Source organism: Symphalangus syndactylus, chromosome 4 (assembly GCF_028878055.3).
Source record: "Symphalangus syndactylus isolate Jambi chromosome 4, NHGRI_mSymSyn1-v2.1_pri, whole genome shotgun sequence".
Taxonomy (NCBI): domain Eukaryota; kingdom Metazoa; phylum Chordata; class Mammalia; order Primates; family Hylobatidae; genus Symphalangus; species Symphalangus syndactylus.
The window spans coordinates 138,557,585-138,578,309 of NC_072426.2; the positions used below are offsets into that span (position 1 = coordinate 138,557,585).

Consider the following 20,725-nt stretch of genomic DNA (forward strand, 5'->3'; position numbering starts at 1 on the left):
CTTGTGATAGTTTACTGAGAATGATGTTTTCCAGTTTCATCCATGTCCCTACAAAGGACACGAACTCATCATTTTTTATGGCTGCATAGTATTCCATGGTGTATATGTGCCACGTTTTCTTAATCCAGTCTATCGTTGTTGGACATTTGGGTTGGTTACAACTCTTTGCTATTGTGAATTGTGCTGCAGTAAACATACGTGTGCATGTGTCTTTATAGCAGCATGATTTATAGTCCTTTGGGTATATACCCAGTAATGGGATGGCTGGGTCAAATGGTATTTCTAGTTCGAGATCCCTGAGGAATCACCACACTGACTTCCACAATGGTTGAACTAGTTTACAGTCCCACCAACAGTGTAAAAGTGTTCCTAATTCTCCACATCCTCTCCAGCACCTGTTGTTTCCTGATTTTTTAATGATGGCCATTCTAACTGGTGTGAGATGGTATCTCACTGTGGTTTTGATTTGCATTTCTCTGATGGCCAGTGATGATGAGCATTTCTTCATGTGTTTTTTGGCTGCATAAATGTCTTCTTTTGAGAAGTGTCTGTTCATGTCCTCTGCCCACTTTTTGATGGGGTTGTTTGTTTTTTTCTTGTAAATTTGTTTGAGTTCATTGTAGATTCTGGATATTAGCCCTTTGTCAGATGAGTAGGTTGCAAAAATTTTCTCCCATTGTGTAGGTTGCCTGTTCACTCTGATGATAGTTTCTTTTGCTGTGCAGAAGCTCTTTAGTTTAATGAGATCCCATTTGTCGATTTTGGCTTTTGTTGCCATTGCTTTTGATGTTTTAGACATGAAGTCCTTGCCCACGCCTATGTCCTGAATGGTATTGCCTAGGTTTTCTTGTAGGATTTTAATGGTTTTAGGTCTAACATATAAGTCTTTAATCCATCTTGAATTAATTTTTGTATAAGGTGTAAGGAAGGGATCCAGTTTCAGCTTTCTACATATGGCTAGCCAGTTTTCCCAGCACCATTTATTAAATAGGGAATCCTTTCCCCATTTCTTGTTTTTGTCAGGTTTGTCAAAGATCAGATAGTTGTAGCTATGCGGCATCATTTCTGAGGGCTCTGTTCTGTTCCATTGATCTATGTCTCTGTTGTGGTACCAGTACCATGCTGTTTTGGTTACTGTAGCCTTGTAGTAGAGTTTAAAGTCAGGTAGCGTGATGCCTCCAGCTTTGTTCTTTTGGCTTAGGATTGACTTGGCAATGCAGGCTCTTTTTTGGTTCCATATGAACTTTAAAGTAGTTTTTTCCAATTCTGTGAAGAAAGTCATTGGTAGCTTGATGGGGATGGCATTGAATCTATAAATTACCTTGGGCAGTATGGCCATTTTCACGATATTGATTCTTCCAACCCATGAGCATGGAATGTTCTTCCATTTGTTTGTATCCTCTTTTATTTCATTGAGCAGTGGTTTGTAGTTCTCCTTGAAGAGGTCTTTCACATCCCTTGTAAGTTGGATTCCTAGGTATTTTATTCTCTTTGAAGCAATTGTGAATGGGAGTTCACTCATGATTTGGCTCTCTGTTTGTCTGTTATTGGTGTACAAGAATGCTTGTGATTTTTGTACATTAATTTTGTATCCTGAGACTTTGCTGAAGTTGCTAATCAGCTTAAGGAGATTTTGGGCTGAGACAATGGGGTTTTCTAGATATACAATCATGTCATCTGCAAACAGGGACAATTTGACTTCCTCTTTTCCTAATTGAATACCCTTTATTTCCTTCTCCTGCCTGATTGCTCTGGCCAGAACTTCCAGCACTATGTTGAATAGGAGTGGTGAGAGAGGGCATCCCTGTCTTGTGCCAGTTTTCAGAGGGAATGCTTCCAGTTTTTGCCCATTCAGTATGATATTGGCTGTGGGTTTGTCATAGATAGCTGTTATTATTTTGAGATATGTCCCATCAATACCTAATTTATTGAGAGTTTTTAGCATGAAGGGTTGTTGAATTTTGTCAAAGGCCTTTTCTGCATCTATTGAGATAATCGTGGTTTTTGTCTTTGGTTCTGTTTATATGCTGGATTACATTTATTGATTTGCGTATGTTGAACCAGCCTTGCATCCCAGCCTTTTGCTGTGCAGAAGCTCTTTAGTTTAATTAGATCCAGAAATAACTTTTATATTTCTACCTAGATGACTTGTTATGCCCCTTCCAGATAGGAGAATCTACAATTTTATGAATTTCGGTCTGTTAATAAGGTAGATCTGAACTTGGTAATGATTAGGTTGAAATCAATAAAGCAAAATAAAATTTAAAAAGCCTGCTACACACACACGTGTGTGTGTGTGTGTGTGTGTGTATGTTAGCATAATATACCAACGACTAATTTTTTTTTCACTCAGGAATATATTTTAGAAATTATCTCATTTATTAGTTTCCTCTTTCGTTTGAATGACTGCAATTGAATGGATGATTCCAATTGTTTAATCAGTCTCCTTATGATGGACATTAAAGGCTTTTTTCTAGCTTCTATTAGCCACAATAATGCTGTAATGAATATCTTGCGCATGTGAGATTTTGTGCATATGTTAGCATATCTATAGGTTAAATTGCTGGGTCAGAGAACATGTGCATTTGTAATTTTGAATTTGAAATAAACAAATTGTTCTTCACGGAGGTTAGACCAGTATGTGCTCCCACCAGCAATGTGTAAGTGAGCCTGTTTTCTGCCAACCACTTTTTCCTCATCGTTCTGTGTGAGCAAACAATTTAAGTATTACACTGTTTTCTCTAGCTAGGAAAATGCGAATTAGAGGGGTGATCATACTATTTGTGCAATTTCACAGAGGTTGAATATTACACTGAAGACCACTTTCTAAACTATATGTAGAAATTTAATTTGCTGAATTAAATGGCTGTACTGTTAAGCATCTTGGAACGCACTTTATGTTGCTTCAGAGCGCAGTTACACTGGCATGGAAAAACCTGCAATTTGAAAATTATCAACAAATTAAAGCCTTCTGTGGATATTCATTCTCATAATGAAACCTACTATACATATCATGCAAAAAGTTTGGCTGTAACGTTGTTTATACTTTATTTTCTATTTTTATTTTTATTTTTTGAGACGGAGTCTCTCTCTGTCACCCAGGCTGGAGTGCAGTGGTGTGATCTTGGCTCATTGCAACCTCTGCCTCCAGGGTTCGAGTGATTCTCCTTCCTCAGCCTCCTGAGTAGCTGAGACTACGGGTGTGTGCCACCACACCCAGCTAATTTTTGTATTTTCAGTAGAGATGGGCTTTCACCATGTTGACCAGGTGGTTTCAAACTCCTGACCTCAAGTGATCCACCTGCCTTGGCCTCCTAAAGTGCTGGGATTACAGGTGTGAGCCACCACACCTGACCTATTTTTCTTAAACTCAGAAGGAAAAGGCCTTATGTCTAGATACTGTTTCTGGTTTTTCTTGAGCCTTTAGGTTCAGGAGGTAAAGCTTCTGTGCTTCCTTTAAGAAAGTAAGAAGTTTGTTACAGAGAGATGTGAATGATGTCTTTCTTTTCTATGTTTAGGACTTACTGAATATATTTAGGAAAGTCATAACATATAGTCATAAACCACTATTATTTTTCTGTCTTTGGGCTGCAGTGTGGCATATATGAAAGTCAATTTCTGAAGGAACTTAGGTCTTTTTTTAATGCTAATGTAGTCTTTTCTAAAATTTACCATTGTTCGAATAGTTGGTTTTTTTGTGGGGTTTCTTTGGCTTTTATAAAGGATCACTAGATATTTGATAACCTTTTTTTGAAGTTTTTCTCCTTAATTTGACTTTCAAATATGGTCCTTTATATAGCACTGTAATAATTCACTTACAAGGAAAAATGTTTTTCTATTATTGACTTATTTGAAAAGCACTTGTAGTGTTGGATATAGTATTTATAGTGAAGATAGTGGTTCAATCCCACAGAATAACCTATAATTAATATAAAATTGCTTGGAGTTACTCAAATAAAAATGCAAATTAAAAAGTTATTAGATAATCACCTATTACATTTTCCTTGTTAGCACATATATTACGTTCTAGAGAAACTGTCTGCTTATAGGTAGAGACTGTTGTTGAACTTTAAATTGTTGTACCCCGTAAGGAAAGCAGTTGTTATGATACTCGTACAGTGAAAAACAGGCCTTCGGCAAAATGAGGCTTTGTTGTGATATGGATTACTCTGGGGCCACTCCTTCCCCACAAATCACTGAAGCGCATTACTGCTTGAACTAAGAGAACAAAACCATTTTCATTGAATCATAGCACCCCCTAGCATCCTAATAATTTACGGGTTTTTGTTGTTGTTGTTGTTTTGTTTTGTTTTTGAGTTGGGGTCTCACTCTGTCACCCAGGATGGAGTGCTGTGGGGTGATCGCAGATTACTGCAGCCTCGACCTCTCAGGCTCAAGTGATCCTCCCACCTCAGCCTCCTGAGTAGCTGGCACTACAGTTGTGTGCCACCACACCAGGCTAATTTTTGTATGTTTTGTAGAGATGAGGTCTTGCTATGTTGCCCAGCCTCGTCTCAAACTTCTGAACTCAAGTGATCCTCCTGTCTTGGCCTCCCAATGTGCTGGGATTGCAGGTGTGAGTCACCATGCCCAGCCAAGAATTTGTGTTTTTAGAAGTCAAAGGAACATTTTGTTTATGCTTATAAACAAACCATTAATCTAATAAGATCTGATATCTCATATTCTTCTGACCAAGGAGAAGAGGCCTTTGAAAGATTACAGGGAAATTATGAGGAATGTGAAGATTCATCATTGTTATTGAAAATAATTTTTATATTTGTTTTCTGGGGAATATGGGGGTATGGACACAGACAATAAACTATGGCTGAACATCTTGTGTCCTATGTAGAAGTGGTCAAAGAGACAGTGTTTTTCCAGCCAAGTGCCTAAGAATATTGATGTGTGTGTTGCAGGTACTTCTCCCAGCAGCTGGTCTCTTACAGTTACAGGATGTGAAGAAGACTTGTTGTGAATTTTTGGAATCCCAGCTTCACCCTGTCAACTGCTTAGGAATCCGGGCTTTTGCTGATATGCATGCATGCACCGATCTTCTGAACAAGGCCAACACCTATGCAGGCAAGTGGAGTAGACCTCAGCTGAATATGGGAGGAAACTGCTTGGTTTTTGATATGGTTCCACAGTGGTCTCTGGAAAGTCATGTTGTATTTCTGGATCTGGGCTTTATAAAAATACATTTAAAATCTTATAATGGTCACACTGCATAACTGAAGCATACTCATAAAATTCTGAACTTAAAAGACAAGCAACTATACATTGGGATTGGGCCTGAATAATAGAATAGCTAGGAATAGCTAGGTTTTTTTTGTTTTTTTTTTTTGAGATGGAGTCTTGCCCTGTCACCCAGGCTGCGGTGTGGTGGTGGCAATCTTGGCTCATTGCAACCTCTGTCTCCAGGGTTTAAGAAGAATAGCTGTATGTATTTTTCTTTCAAATTGTTAAATGAATAGGCATATGAGAAAGTGTATGCATGTGAAGTTATTTTAGCTCTGATTTTTTACATTCTTTTTTTTTTTGCATCCATGAAAACAATTTTGTGGCTTAAAAAATCTTCAAAGCAGTGAAATATAGATAAGTTTGGTGGAGTAGAAAAGCAGACCACCAATAGAAGCATCCCACGCCTTGCATGCTGGTTCCATGGCCTACTGCTACTGCTGGCATCTCCCTGTGGCAGAGGGAGGGCCTGTTACTGTTTTCAAGGAGCCCTTGCTTTAGCTGCTGTTCAGGTCCTTCAGGCCCCTCATCTCTGCAGTTGGGGAGGGGAGATTGTTATAGCTTTGAATGCACACACATAGTTCACAAATGTAATCTATATTTTATTTGAGTTTATAAACAAAAATATATATTAAAAGTGATTATTAGGAAATTTCTTTTTCTAGTTTCTTTATGCTTTCATTTAATTATTACATCCTTTTTTTTTTATTCTAATAGCTTTAGGAGTACAAGTGGTTTTTGGTTACATGGATGAATTGTATAGTCACGAGGTCTGGGATTTTAATGTACCCATCACCTGAGTAGTAGACATTGTACTCTAATTGGTAGTTTTCCATCCATCACCATCCTCTCAACCTCACCACTTCTGAGTCTCCCATGTCCATTATACGACTCTGTCTGCCTTTGCATACTGATAGCTTAGCTCCCACTTATAAGTGTGAACATGTAGTTTTTGGTTTTCCATTCCTGAGTTACTTAACTTAGAATAACGGCCTCCCGTTTCATCCAAGTTCCCACCAACAGTGTAAAAGCATTCCTATTTCTCCACATCCTCTCCAGCACCTGTTGTTTCCTGACTTTTTAATGATCGCCATTCTAACTGGCCTGAGATGGTATCTCACCGTGGTTTTGATTTGCATTTCTCTGATGACCAGTGATGATGAGCATTTTTTATATGTCTGTTGGCTGCATAAATGTCTTCTTTTGAGAAGTGTCTGTTTATATCCTTTGTCCACTTTTTGATGGGGTTTTTTGTTTTTTTCTTGTAAATTTGTTTAAGTTCTTTGTAGATTCTGGATATTAGCCCTTTGTCAGATGGGTAGATTGCAAAAATTTTCTCCCATTCTGTAAGTTGCCTGTTCACTCTGATGATAGTTTCTTTTGCTGTGCAGAAGCTCTTTAGTTTAATTAGATCCCATTTGTCAATTTTGGCTTTTGTTGCCATTGCTTTTGGTGTTTTAGTCATGACGTCTTTGCCCATGCCTATGTCCTGAATGGTATTGCCTAGGTTTTCTTCTAGGGTTTTTATGGTTTTAGGTCTAACATTGAAGTCTTTAACTCATCTTGAGTTAATTTTTTATACAGTGTAAGGAAGGGATCCAGTTTCAGCTTTCTACATATGGCTAGCCAGTTTTCCCAGCACCATTTATTAAATAGGGAATCCTTTACCCATTCCTTGTTTTTGTCAAGTTTGTCAAAGATCAGATGGTTGTAGAGGTGTGGTGTTATTTCTGAGGGCTCTGTTCTGTTCCATTGGTCTACATCTCTGTTTTGGTACCAGTACCATGCTCTTTTGGTTACTGTAGCCTTGTAGTATAGTTTGAAGTCAGGTAGCATGATGCCTCCAGCTTTGTTCTTTTGGCTTAGGATTGTCTTGGCTATGTGGGCTCTTTTTTGGTTCCATATGAAATTTAAAGTAGTTTTATCCAATTCTGTGAAGAAAGTCAATGGTAGCCTGATGGGGATAGCATTGAATCTATAAATTACTTTGGGCAGTATGGCCATTTTCACAATACTGATTCTTCCTATCCATGAGCATGGAATGTTCTTCCATTTGTTTGTGTCCTCTTTTATTTTTTTGAGCAGTGGTTTGTAGTTCTTGAAGAGGTCCTTCATATCCCTTGTAAGTTGTATTCCTAGGTATTTTATTCTCTTTGTAGTAATTGTGAATGGAAAATGACTCATGATTTGGCTCTCTGTCTATTATTGGTGTGTAGGAATGCTTGTGATTTTTGCACATTGATTTTGTATCCTGAGACTTTGCTGAAGTTACTTATCAGCTTAAGGATATTTTGGGCTGAGACAATGGGGTTTCTAAATATACAATTGTGTTATCTGAAAACAGAGATAATTTGACTTCCTCTCTTCCTGATTGAATACCCTTTATTTCTTTCTCTTGCCTGACTGCCCTAGTCAGAACTTCCAACACTATGTTGAATAGGAGTGGTGAGAGAGGGCATCCTTGTCCTGTGCTGGTTTTCAAAGGTAATGCTTCCAGTTTTTGCCCATTCAGTATAATATTGGCTGTGGGTTTGTCATAAATAGCTCTTAGTATTTTGAGATATGTTCCATCAATACCTATATTGAGAGTTTTTAGCATGAAGGGCAGTTGAATTTTGTCAAAGGCCTTTTCTGCATCTCTTGGGATAATCATGTGGTTTTTGTTATTGGTTCTGTTTATGTGATGGATTACATTTATATATTTGCGTACGTTGAACTAGCCTTGCATCCCAGGGATGAAGCCGACTTGATCGTGGTGGATAAGCTTTTTGATGTGCTGCTGGATTTGGTTTGCCAGTATTTTATTGAGGATTTTTGCATCGTTGTTCATCAGGGATATTGGCTTAAAATTCTCTTTTTTTGTTGTGTCTTTTGCCAGGCTTTGGTATCAGTATGATGCTGACCTCATAAATGAGTTAGAGAGGATTCCCTCTTTTTATATTGATTGGAATAGTTTCAGAAGAGATAGTACCAGCTCCTCTTTGTACCTCTGTTAGAATTTGGCTATGAATCCATCTGATCCTGGACTTTTTTTGGTTGATAGGCTATTAATGATTGCCTCAATTTCAGAACCTGTTACTGGTCTATTCAGGGATTCAACTTCTTCCTGGTTTAGTCTTGGGAGGGTGTATGTGTCCAGGAATTTATCCATTTCTTCTAGATTTTCTAGTTTATTTGCATAGAGGAATTTATAGTATTCTCACATGGTAGTTTGTATTGCTGTGGGATTGGTGGTGATATCCCCTTTATCATTTTTTAATTGTGTCTATTTGATTCTTCTCTCTTTTCTTCTTTATTTGTCTTGCTAGCGGTCTATCAATTTTGTTGATCTTTTCAAAAAACCACCTCCTGGATTCATTGATTTTTTGAAGGGTTATTTGTGTCTCTATCTCCTTCAGTTCTGCTCTGATCTTAGTTATTTCTTGTGTTCTGCTAGCTTTTGAATGTGTTTACTCTTGCTTCTCTAGTTCTTTTAATTGTGATGTTAGGGTGTCGATTTGGATCTTTTCTGCTTTCTCTTGTGGGCATTTAGTGCTGTAAATTTCCCGCTACACACTGCTTTAAATGTGTCCCAGAGATTCTGGTACGTTCTGTCTTCGTTCTCAATGACTTCAAAGAACATCTTTATTTCTGCCTTCGTTTCGTTATGTACCCAGTAGTCATTCAGGAGCAGGTTGTTCAGTTTCCATGTAGTTGTGCGGTTTTGAGTGAATTTCTTAATCCTCAGTTCTAATTTGATTGCACTGTGGTCTGAGAGACTGTTGTGATATCTGTTCTTTTACATTTGCTGAGGAGTGCTTTACTTCCAATTATGTGGTCAATTTTAGAGTAAGTGCGATGTGGTGCTGAGAAGAATGTATATCTTGTTGATTTGGGGTGGAGAGTTCTGTAGATGTCTGTTAGGTCTGCTTGGTCCAGAGCTGAGTTTAAGTCCTGGATATCCTTGTTATTAACCTTCTGTCTCGTTGATCTGTCTAATATTGACAGTGGGGTGTTAAAGTCTCCCATTATTATTGTGTGGGAGTCTAAGTCTCTTTGTAGGTCTCTAAGGACTTACTTTATGAATCTGGGTGCTCCTGTATTGGGTGCACATATATTTAGGATAGTTAGCTCTTCTTGTTGAATTGATCCCTTTACCATTATGTAATGGCCTTCTTTGTCTCTTTTGATCTTTGTTGGTTTAAAGTCTGTTTTATCAGAGACTAGGATTTCAACCCCTGCTTTTTTTTTTTTGTTTTCCATTTGCTTGGTAGATCTTCCTCCATCCCTTTATTTTGAGCCTGTGTGTGTCTTTGCATGTGAGATGGGTCTCATGAATACAGCACACCAAAGGGTCTTGACTCTTTATCCAATTTACCAGCCTGTGTCTTTTAACTGGGGCATTTAGCCCATTTACATTTAAGGGTTAATATTGTTATATTTGAATTTGATCCTGTCATTATGATGTTCGCTGGTTATTTTGCCTGTTAATTGATGTAGTTTCTTCATAGCATCGATGGTCTTTACAATTTGGCATGTTTTTGCAGTGGCTGGTACTGGTTATTCCTTTCCATGTGTAGTGCTTCCTTCAGGAGCTCTTGTAAGGCAGGCCTGGTGGTGACAAAATCTCTTGGCATTTGCTTGTCTGTAAAGGATTTTATTTCTCCTTTACTTATGAAGCTTAATTTGGCTGGATATGAAATTCTGGGTTGAAAATCATTTTCTTTAAGAATGTCAAATATTGGCCCCTCTCTCTTCTGGCTTGTAGGGTTTCTGCCAAGAGATCAGCTGTTAGTCTGATGGGCTTCCCTTTGTGGGTAACCCGACCTTTCTCTCTGGCTGCCCTTAACATTTTTTCCTTCATTTCAACTTTGATGAATCTGACAATTATGTGTCTTGGGGTGGCTCTTCTTGAGGATTATCTTTGTGGTGTTCTCTGTATTTCCTGAATTTGAATGTTGGCCTGCCTTGCTAGGTTAGGGAAGTTCTCCTGGATAATATCCTGAAGAGTGTTTTCTAACTTGGTTCCATTTTCCCCATAACTTTCTGGTACACCAATCAAACATATATTTGGTCTTTTCACATTATCCCGTATTTCTTGGAGGCTTTGTTTATTTCTTTTCACTCTTTTTTCTCTAATCTTGTCTTCTCGCTTTATTTCATTAATTTGATCTTCAATCAATGATATGCTTTCTTCCACTTGATCGAATCGGCTGTTGATGCTTGTGCATGTGTCACGAAGTTCTGTTGCTGTGGTTTTCAGCTCCATCAGGTCGTTTAAGGTCTTCTCTACACTGTTTATTCTAGTTAGCCATTCGTCTAACCTTTTTTCAAGGGTTTTAGCTTTCTTGTGATGGGTTAGAACATGCTCCTTTAGTTCAGAGGTTTGTTATTGCCAACCTTCTGAAGCCTACTTCTGTCAATTTGGCAAGCTCATTCTCCATCCAGTTTTGTTCCCTTGCTGGCGAGGAGCTGCGATCCTTTGAAGGAGAAGAGACGCTCTGGTTTTTGGAATTTTCAGCTTTTCCGCTCTGGTTTCCCCCATCTTTGTGGTTTTAACTACCTTTTTGTCTTTGATGTTGGTGACCTGCAGATGGGGTTTTGGTGTGGATGTCCTTTTTGTTGAGGTTGATGCCATTTCTGTTTGTTAGTTTTCCTTCTAACAGGCCCCTCAGCTGCAGATCTGTTGGAGTTTGCTGGAGGCCCACTTCAGACCCTGTTTGCCTGGGTATCACCAGCAGAGGCTGCAGAACAGCAGATATTGCTGCCTGATCCTTCCTTTGGAAGCTTCATCCCAGAGGGGCACCCCCCTGTTTGAGGTGTCTGTCATCCCCTACTGGGAGGTGTCTCCCAGTCAGGATACACAGGGGTCAGGGACTCACTTGAGGAGGCAGTCTGTCCGTTCTTGGAGCTCGAACGCCATGCTGAGAGAACCACTGCTCTCTTCAGAGATGTCAAACAGGGACGTTTAAGTCTGCAGAAGCTGTCTGCTGCTTTTTATTCTCCCCAGTTTATGTTTTTGTATGCTTTGTCGAAGATCAGTTTGTAAATATTTACTTTATTTCTTGGTTCTCTATTCTGTTCCATTGGTCTACATATCTACTTATATGCCAGTGCCATGCTGTTCTGGTTATGATACCCTTATATTAGTATAATTTGAAGTCAGGTGATGTCATGCCTCTAGATTTGTTCTTTTTGCTTAGGATTACATTGGCTATTTGGGCCTTTTTAAAAAAATTCCATATGCATTTTAGGATTTTTTTTTTCTAATTCTGTGAAGAGTGATGGTATTTTGATAGGAATTGCATTGACTCTGTAGATTGCTTTGGACAGTATGGTCATTTTCATGGTATTGATTCTTCTAATCTATGAACATGGGATGTATTTCCATTTGTTTGTGTCATATATGATTTCTTTAAGCAGTGTTTTGTAGTTCTCCTTGTAGAGTTCTTCACCTCCTTGGTTAAATATATTCCTAAGTATTTTATTTTATTTTATTTTGTAGCTATTATAAAAGGGATTGAGTTCTTGATTTGATTCTCAGCTTGGTCATTGTTGGTGTGTAGCAATGCCACTGACTTATGTATATTGATTTTGTATACTGAGGCTTTACTGAATTCATTTATCAAAGCTAGGCACCTTTTGGAGGAGTCTTTAGGGCTTTCTAAGAAAGGTATAAGATCATATCATCAGCAAACAGAGATAGTTTGACTTTCTCTTTTCCAATTTGGATGCCCTTTATTTCTTTCTTTTGCCTGATTACTCTGTCTAGGACTTATGGAAGTTGCTAATTTGTTTTTAAACCATATTTCTGGAAGATAAATCTGGTAGAAGTTACAATCCACCAACTGCCTGCAAGACTCTGCTTTGCATCTATGAGACTCAATAGGAATAGTTCCTATGGAAGCTTCTATGTTCACTGCTCCTTTAATAGGCTCTAGAACTGTAACTTCCCCAGCTTTCAAATGCAAGAGCGTTTTGTCTAAACTGCTTCAGTGTGCTTACTCTGATGAGTAAGGAAGCTTTTGGTACATAGATCTGGGTAAGGGAGAATGCATGTGCGTATATATATGTGTGTCTGCCTGCACAGAGCGTTGGAGAGTAGTATTCCTAGAATCCCTATTTCATTTACCAAATAAATAATGGTTCAAAATGGTTAGTTGAAAAAACAAAAACCACAATGCTTCACTAAATCACAGTAGGTCCAATAAATTAAGACTTTATTGATTTCTATTGGGTGGCCTGATGGCCTAACTGCCCTTTAGAAAATTATTTCAGTGAAAAAATGTGATCTGAGTTCTAGGAAGCCGATTTACAGATGAGCTTTTAGAACACAACCCTTCTGTAAGTTGGGGAATGCCTGTAGTGCGTAACAATATTCATGCAGCACTTTTGAATAGAATGAAGCATTTTATGAAAAACCAAAGACAAATATGAATTTATTGGTATATTCCAATGCAACCAATTCTGTTCAACTAAGTAGAAAATATTACTTCTAAATTCAGATTCCATTAACTGCTAGACTTAATGCACCTGTTATAAGTGACTTCTATTAGGAAAACCAAGAAAGCTTTCATATTTTTAGATATTTTTTGCTGCATGAAACAATCACTGTTTAACCTTTTGTCTTTCCTGGGCTGCCAGTTTTCTCTATAGTGCTTGATAAATGTTACTGACTGCTAATGGGGAGAGGAGGGTCAGTGCCTGGGGAGAGAATGAATAAAGTAGGATTAATGCACAGGATATCCAAACGTAGTTCATATGATGTACTAGAACTCTTAGTTTTGCTTATGTCAGAAGCAACTCATTTACTGTGTTTTTAGGAGATCATTAGATTTTTAAAAATCTTTCTTATTTAAAATCTTAAATTTATTCTAGTATACTACAAAATATAAAAAATTTTCCACCAGAATTAGAACACTTCTGTTTCTTAGTTTGTAGAGTCCTCCTTTGTAATTATGCCAAGAATTTTTCATTAAAAATTATTCACTTTCAGTAAAATTATAAAGAAGCATTGATTCTTCATTTTTAATGCACTATATTTTGCATCTGAATCTAGCTTTAAAGGATGTACTGCTTTTATACCATGCTTCTGAATCTTGTATTTGCTTGAGTTTCTTAGGTTTTAGGTAACATTTTAAAACATCTTTCATTATGAAAAATTGCAAGCATGTACAAGAATAGAATAGTACTCATCATCCAACTTCAACAGTTGTCGACTCAGGGACAATTTTGTTTTAATTATAACCCTCATTACTCCCCTTCCCTTTTTTTATATGCAAACATTTTACTGAAGTCTAATGTACATATAGAAAAGTACACAAATCATGTCTACAGCTTGAGGAATTTTATACATCCTCTTTTATTATCTTGAAGCAGTTGTCATGCTTTATCTATGTATTTCATCCTTATATTTTAAACAAATGCCATTACAAAGACCATGCTTGTATAATGAAGCTATTTCCATATCTTTGGTGTATTGATAACTAGTTGCAACAAACTTTCCAAAATAATCCAGAATAATACTATAAAACAGTTTGATATGTTTTGGCTGTGTCCCCACCCAGATCTCATCTTGAATTCCCATGTGTGGTGGGAAGGACCCAATTGGAAGTAGTTGAATCATGGGGGCAGGTCTTTCCTTTGCTGTTCTTGTGATAGTGAGTTAAGTCTCACAAGATCTGATGGTTTTAAAAATGGGAGTTTCCCTGCACAAGCTCTCTCTCTCTGCCTGCTGCCATCCATGTAAGACATGACTTGCTCCTCCTTGCCTTCCACCATCATTGTAAGGCCTCCCCAGCCACATGGAAGCCACATTCTTCATAGTGAAACTATCTGATTGTTGACATTTAAGCAAATAGGAGGTGGGGAGATAAGGAGTCCATGCAGTAAGATGTCTCTAGCTCCTTTTCTACCATAAACAAATAATTGTTGTTTAGGTGATTTGTCTTTAAAGCACTCTATTTGTCCAGAAGATTTACCCAAACCTTCAAATTACTTTCAAGTCATATCACATAGGTTGTGAAGAACTCCAAGAGCGTGATGGGACACAGTGGCAGTAAAGTTAATATTTTTCTTTTTCTTTTTCTTTTCCCTATCATAGGCAGTAGGACTTGTGACAGGCTTTTCTAGGTAGGAAAGAAAAGAAGGAAGGGAAGAAATAAATAGCAATATATGACTCAATACATACATACATATATACATGTAAAGCAGAAGGGAGGAGTAAGAAGCTGAGGGAGAAAAGGATGGATAAGGAGAGAAAGCCTCCAGGACCTCGGGGTATTGTCTGGTCCATGGTGCACATAAGAAGAGCACTGTCTATCCTTTGAAAACTCACCGGAGATTCTGGACATAAGAACTGCTTCATTTCTTTCTCTTGCCCACTGGAAACAAGCTTTCTAGAATTCATTATAATTAAATTAAATTGTATTGGTATAATGAAAAAATTAACAGTGTTCCATGGAGATCTCTTCCATGAACTCATGCTTATTTTTAATAACATCAGTATCTTTAGGGAAAGTGAAAATGTGAGGAACCAAATGGGTAGGTTAGAGAGTGAGAGCAGGGGAGGATGTGGAATCCACACTGCTCACCCTGAGACGCTCTCATGACTTCAGCAGCATGGCACTGGCAGTGACAGCCCATCACACTGACCACTCTGCTTCTCCAAGGCATGGAGTGACAGCTCAGTGTGACCAGACCACCCAGGTTAAATGGCCTGCGTGCTGAAGCATGGTGTTCTGGACTATGGTCAGCCTTTGTTATACTCCTGAAAGATTTATTTTATTTTAGCTTAACAAGCTGTATGAAATTATTTTTTGTATCATGTCTAAAAATGAAATTTTTCTCAGTTAACCCCAAGAGTACTGACTTATTCAGAGAGTGCTGGTTTGTGGACTCTTCTCATGTTTTTTTGGGTGGTACCTATATTTTAACCATTTCTCAAATCATTAGCACCTTTATTTTTAGCATTTTTGGCAGGCCAAAAATATAGAGGAGATAAAAGTTGAACTCATCAGTTTAGATGCATTTTAATAGTTCTAGCAAAAGACTCTTTGGAAATTGGATTTTAATTATAACTTGAAATATGAATTTTATTCAGTATTTCTTGTTGATAGCCAAGCACATTTAAGGGGAAAAAAATTGTTTCAGATTTTTAGTCATTCCTATACCTCACCACTTCCCATACTGAAAATTTGAGAAACTACTTAATACTAGTTCTAACTGATCTTTGGGGAAGTTTATGGTATCATTTTCTTTTTCTTTTTTAAAATAGAGACGGGCTCTTGCTGTGTTGCCCAGGCTGTTCTCGAACTCCTGGCCTTAAGCAGTCCTCATGCCTTGGCCTCCCAGAGTCGGGATTACAGGCATGAGCTACCACACCCAGCCTGACTATCATTTTCAAGCTAGAGCTGTAGCTGAAATTCTCTCACTGACTATCATTTTCAAGCTAGAGCTGTAGCTGAAATTCTGGGCTTGGTAAGCACTCAGCAGTCCTCGGTAACAGGACTATCTGTGGAGAATTCCTACAGAGCCGGGCATGGTGGCCCACACCTGCAATCCCAGCACTTTGGGAGGCTGAGATGGGCAGATTGAGGCCCGGAGTTCGAGACCAGCCTGGCCAACATGGTGAAACCTGGTCTCTACTAAAAATACAAAAAAAAAAAAAAAAAAAAAAAGAGCCAGGCATGGTGTCATGTGCCTGTAGTCCCAGCTATTCGGGAGGCTGAGGCACAAGAATCACTTTAACTCAGGAGGCAGAGGTTGCAGTGAGCTGAGATCACACCACTACACTCTAGCCTGGGCGACAGAGAGACTCCATCTCAACCAAAAAAAAAAAAAAAAAAAAAAAAAAAAATGTCCTCCAGTTACTGATGTGCTTTCATTTTATTTTCCGTTCTTTGGCTCTTAACCCTATTATTAGTTTATATATCCCAGGCCCCGGCGGTAGTAACTACTTTACCCAGGCTGTTCAGGCACCCCTCACTGTCCAGCTTCTGTCCTTTCCACTAGGCCTATAAAATGATCAAACTTTTTTATATGCGCAGCTATTTTCATGTGTGTCCCCTCTGTCTTTGTTGTAAATGAAACTTTTTGTTTCCCCCAAACCTGTATGGCCTGGGCAGACTTCTCAAAGGGATCGTTCCCCACATCTCACTGGGAACCTAGGTAGAAGGGTACCACTTCCAGACCATTGCTCTCTCTGCCGTCAGCCTCACTCTTTTTTTTTCACTGTTTACTACAAAACAAAGTAATTTTAAGATATTTTTTAAAATTGACGTTAAGAAGCTAGATTAGGTAACTTCTTATAATATGTGACATTAAATATTTTGAGAAATTCTTGGTTTCGTTGGAAGGCATTTGTGATGATAAACCTTTTTTCAGTTAAGATACTAAGCAGAGCTAATTCTGTCATCCCAGATAGCAATTTCTTATTAACAATTGATAACATTTGAACTGAAAGAGATTCTTGGCTTTATTTCTATATTTTTTTCTACTTAGGTATTTAACTTTTTTGACATCCTCTTATCCCCTCAATAGGATCCAAAATATGTCTAAAATTAATTCAAAAGAAAAATAACTATTTGAATTATTGCTTGTGTTTGAAAACAATATTTACTGTAGTATTCCACAGTTTCTTCTTTTTTTAGGCTAAGACAATTAAATAAAAATGTAAGGGATAAGAAATATAGTTGAAGTCACAATAAAGTATATTTTATGGACATAAAACATAAATTTTAAATGTTGGCTCTTTAAGAAAAAAATTCTCCTGGTAAATATTATGCATAACCATTGCCCAAAAATGTATACAGCTGTTTTCCAACATATTTATATACATAGTGGTTCACTTAAGACCAGCCCTATTAGAACCTTCTGAATATAATGTGCTCTTAATTTATAAATGGGCTACCTTCAGTGTATAAAATATATAGGCATATATGTTATACATACAAAGTAAAAAATAGAGATGGAAGAAATAAAAAGTATCCTTTCCTATAAGATCCAGACAGAAAGTCATTATGATTAGTGGGACCATGGAAAATATCGGAAGGATTTCAGTTTTGGCAAATACTTTTCAGAAAAATATCCAAGCTATGAGAACACTAAATGTCTGTTTTAATAATTTAGTAGAGGTTTCTATTCAAACATTCAGTGAAGGTGTTGCCATCTTCTACTATGTAGAAAAGAAGACTTTTGGGGTGCCTGTTAAAAGCAAAGAGCTGCTCATTTTTAATAGGTTAGTAATAACCTTTTAATCAAGTATATGTCATGCAGAGACTCAAATCCTGGTCCAGTAGTGTTTGAGTATGTTTGATGGAAGATTCCAATGGTGAGGATCAGAATTCTTCCTACATCTTAGAGGGAATGGAGCAGGATGTTACGGCAGTGGAGGGGGTCAGCCCCAAAGGTAGCTGGCCCAACCTTAACTGTGGATGTTAAAACACACACACACACACACACCAAATATTTCTATAGCATTATTTTTGCTGCATTTTCTTTATTTTAAGCCACAGGTCTACTTGGAGGGTCATGTAGCAAGTGGCCTGTAAATAAAATGAAAGTCTATGAATGGTGTCATTGCAAAAGAGACAATTGCTGGGTTCTTTCATTATGGAAAAAGCTCGCATCTTGGGAATCCATGAGTTGGTAGGTTTTATGGAATACCTGAGATGTACTTTGCTCCAATTAACATTGCCATGCTACTCACTATAAAAAAGCCCAAGGGCAGACTAGAGAAGACACTAGGGTCACCACTTTCTGGAGACTGAGTTGTAACCCAGCCCATTGACTTCATCACAGCTTTCTTCCATGTAGAATAACGAATTTCACTTTCCTCAGCATTAATCTGAGGTTCAAACCGCTCCATCGTGACAGCGGACAAATCCTCAGGTTCAAGACCCCATACGTCGACTCCTTCTGCAGCCCCTGCCGCCATGGCAGCACCCAGTGCAGTGGTTTCGGGCATCAAGGCCTTCACTACTGGAATATACAGAATGTCTGCTTGTAGCTGCATAAGAATTTTGTTGCTGGTCATTCCTCCATCTACCTGCAAATGACTGAGTGGAATTCCACAGTCTCGATTCATGGCATCCAAAATCTCTCGAGTTTGGAAACAAACAGCTTCTAATGCAGCAAAAGCAATGTGGCATTTATTGGTGAACTGAGTGAGTCCACAGATTATCCCTCTTGCGCTGGGCTCCCAATAAGGTGCATATAACCCCGAAAATGCTGGGACGAAGTAGCAGCCATAAGAAGTACCTACTTCTTTAGCAAGTTTTTCAATTTCTTCTGAGGTCTTTATAATTCCAAGATTGTCTCTTAGCCAGCGAATAACAGCACCAGCTATAGCTACAGAACCTTCCAAAGCATAATATACCGGTTTGTCTCTGCCAAGTTTGTAAGCCACTGTGGTGAGAAGGCCATGATCAGAAAATACACACTTATGGCCTGTATTACATAGTAAGAAACATCCTGTTCCATATGTATTTTTGGCTTGTCCAATCTGGAAGCACATTTGTCCCACCAATGCAGCAGACTGGTCCCCTAAACACCCAGATATTGGCACACCTTCCAAGGCCCCGGCTTTCATTAGGCCATAGATCTCAGAAGAACTCCGGACATTTGGAAGAATTTCCATTGGAATTCCAAAAAATTCACAGAGTTGTTTATCCCATTCCAAAGAATGAATGTTGAAAAGCATAGTCCTACTTGCATTTGTTACATCTGTACAGTGGACACCTCCATTGACGCCTCCTGTCAAACTCCAAATAAGCCATGAATCAATAGTCCCAAAAAGAGCTCGTTTTTCTTCAACGGCCTTTTGAACTTTTCTCACATTGTCAAGGAGCCAACGAAGTTTCACGGCACTGAAGTAAGTGCTAAGTGGAAGGCCTGTCTTGGACTTGACAAAGTTATTATTTCCTGGAATTCTTTTACTAAGACTCTCAACGGTAGACTGTGTTCTTAGATCAAGCCACACCACAGCATTGTAGAGAGGCTCTCCAGTTATCTTGTCCCAGACTACAGTGGTTTCCCTCTGGTTGCTGACACCAATAGCTTTTATGTTGGAAATACCAATATTGAGCTGTCCAAGTTTCTCACATGTTTTCTCTATACACTCATAGACAGAATGTAGAATTTCCTTAGGGTCCTGTTCCACCCATCCTTCTCTTGGGAACTGTTGTTTTATTTCCACTTGATGATGACTAAGTAGTTCAGCTGTTCTTGAATTGAAAACCAGAAAGCGTGTGGAACTGGTGCCCTGGTCCACGGCCCCCACCAATGGCCCCAAAACTGCCTTCTTTGAGGCTGCCATGAAACCAGCTTCAGGTCGGCCCGTGTTTGCGGCCGGTTTCCTGGGTGACGGCGGCGGGAGGGGGAGGGGCGGGTGACCAGTCCAAAGAGCGAGGCCGCGCGCGTCCGCTGAACCAGCCTCACTTTTTTACCGGCTGGCCGGCAGGCTACTGCATTCTCTCTGCAGCTCATTTTCTCTCTTGGCCTCCAGGCATACTTCTGTCTTGAACCCTGAGATTATCTTTCCCTATGTATTTTGTTTCTCCTGCCATCAACGCCTTCAGAATCTATACTGTTGGCTCACGTGAGACTCCTTCTTCATAGCTCCTTGTGACCATCATCTTCCCCCCACAAACCCATTCATCACCTTAGACTACACTTCCAGGGTCTGTTGGACCTTTCTGGTATTTAGAACTCTGGGGTCCCCACCTTGGTTCGGACTAGATGTGTGCCTTCTCATTCTCTTGTATTTCTTCATAAATCTGTGCTCTTTGGCCCTTGTTCTTCCAGCCAACTCTTCGCCGTTCAGCCTAGCCAGTAGTCAGTCATTTCAAAGCTATCCTCTTTATGTGCCTGGCATTGCCCACACTGTTATGGGTGATAGATAACAGGCTCAGTACTATTTAACCCTTGCTTATAATCTAACTTTATAGTCCAGTAACAATAAACTCACACCCTAATTAAGTATATTTGGAATATGCGTTATTCTCTGTAAAACCAGTTTTTATAACAGTTTCTTCTACAGAAAATTTACTTCAATCATTTGCCCACCTTTCTATAATTTAGGCTAGGAATCACTGCTTGGAATAAACATCGGTTAGAATAAGCTCATGATTTGAATGCTGCCCTCTTGAAAGAAATTTGTGTTGAGTGAGTGGTTTTAATAATAGTATTACTAGCCTTAGCCATGGAATATGCATGCCAAAGAATAGATGCTGATTATTCAAGGGTCTATTGCAATGTTAATTTACTGATACAGAAGATTCTTCCTTTGGAGAACTGTGAAAGCACTTGATACACAGCACTTTTTAGCTGAAGTCATGCCAACTCAAATGATGCTTCTTGAAAGAGTTAATTATTTGTATATTCATGCATTCATTATGATCCTCTTTATTCCTTAGTAAACTACATGCAGTCTCTGCTGTGCCTTGTTGACAGGTTTTTTTTCTAGCTTACATGAGTTAAGTGTTTTCAGGTTTCATTAAAACTGCCTTATGTT

At 38.6% G+C, this 20,725-nt stretch overlaps 2 protein-coding genes across 9 annotated transcripts in view; one reads left to right on the forward strand and one right to left on the reverse strand.

Moving 5' to 3' along the window:
* Positions 1-20,725, forward strand: part of KLHL2 (kelch like family member 2) — a 115,857-nt gene that overhangs the window by 52,722 nt on the left and 42,410 nt on the right. For all 8 annotated transcript variants that reach the window (XR_008657290.2, XR_010120599.1, XM_055276322.2 and 5 more), the window contains one exon: positions 4,914-5,076. Coding sequence is in view for 6 of the 8 variants with exons in the window: in XM_055276322.2 (XP_055132297.1) it covers positions 4,914-5,076 (163 nt within the window). In the remaining 2 variants the exon portion in view is untranslated. The remainder of the gene's footprint in view (positions 1-4,913; positions 5,077-20,725) is intronic.
* Positions 17,678-19,693, reverse strand: GK3 (glycerol kinase 3). The gene has a single exon (XM_055276326.2). It carries the CDS (start codon positions 19,526-19,528, stop codon positions 17,867-17,869), a length of 1,662 nt encoding a protein of 553 aa, XP_055132301.1. The 5' UTR covers positions 19,529-19,693; the 3' UTR covers positions 17,678-17,866.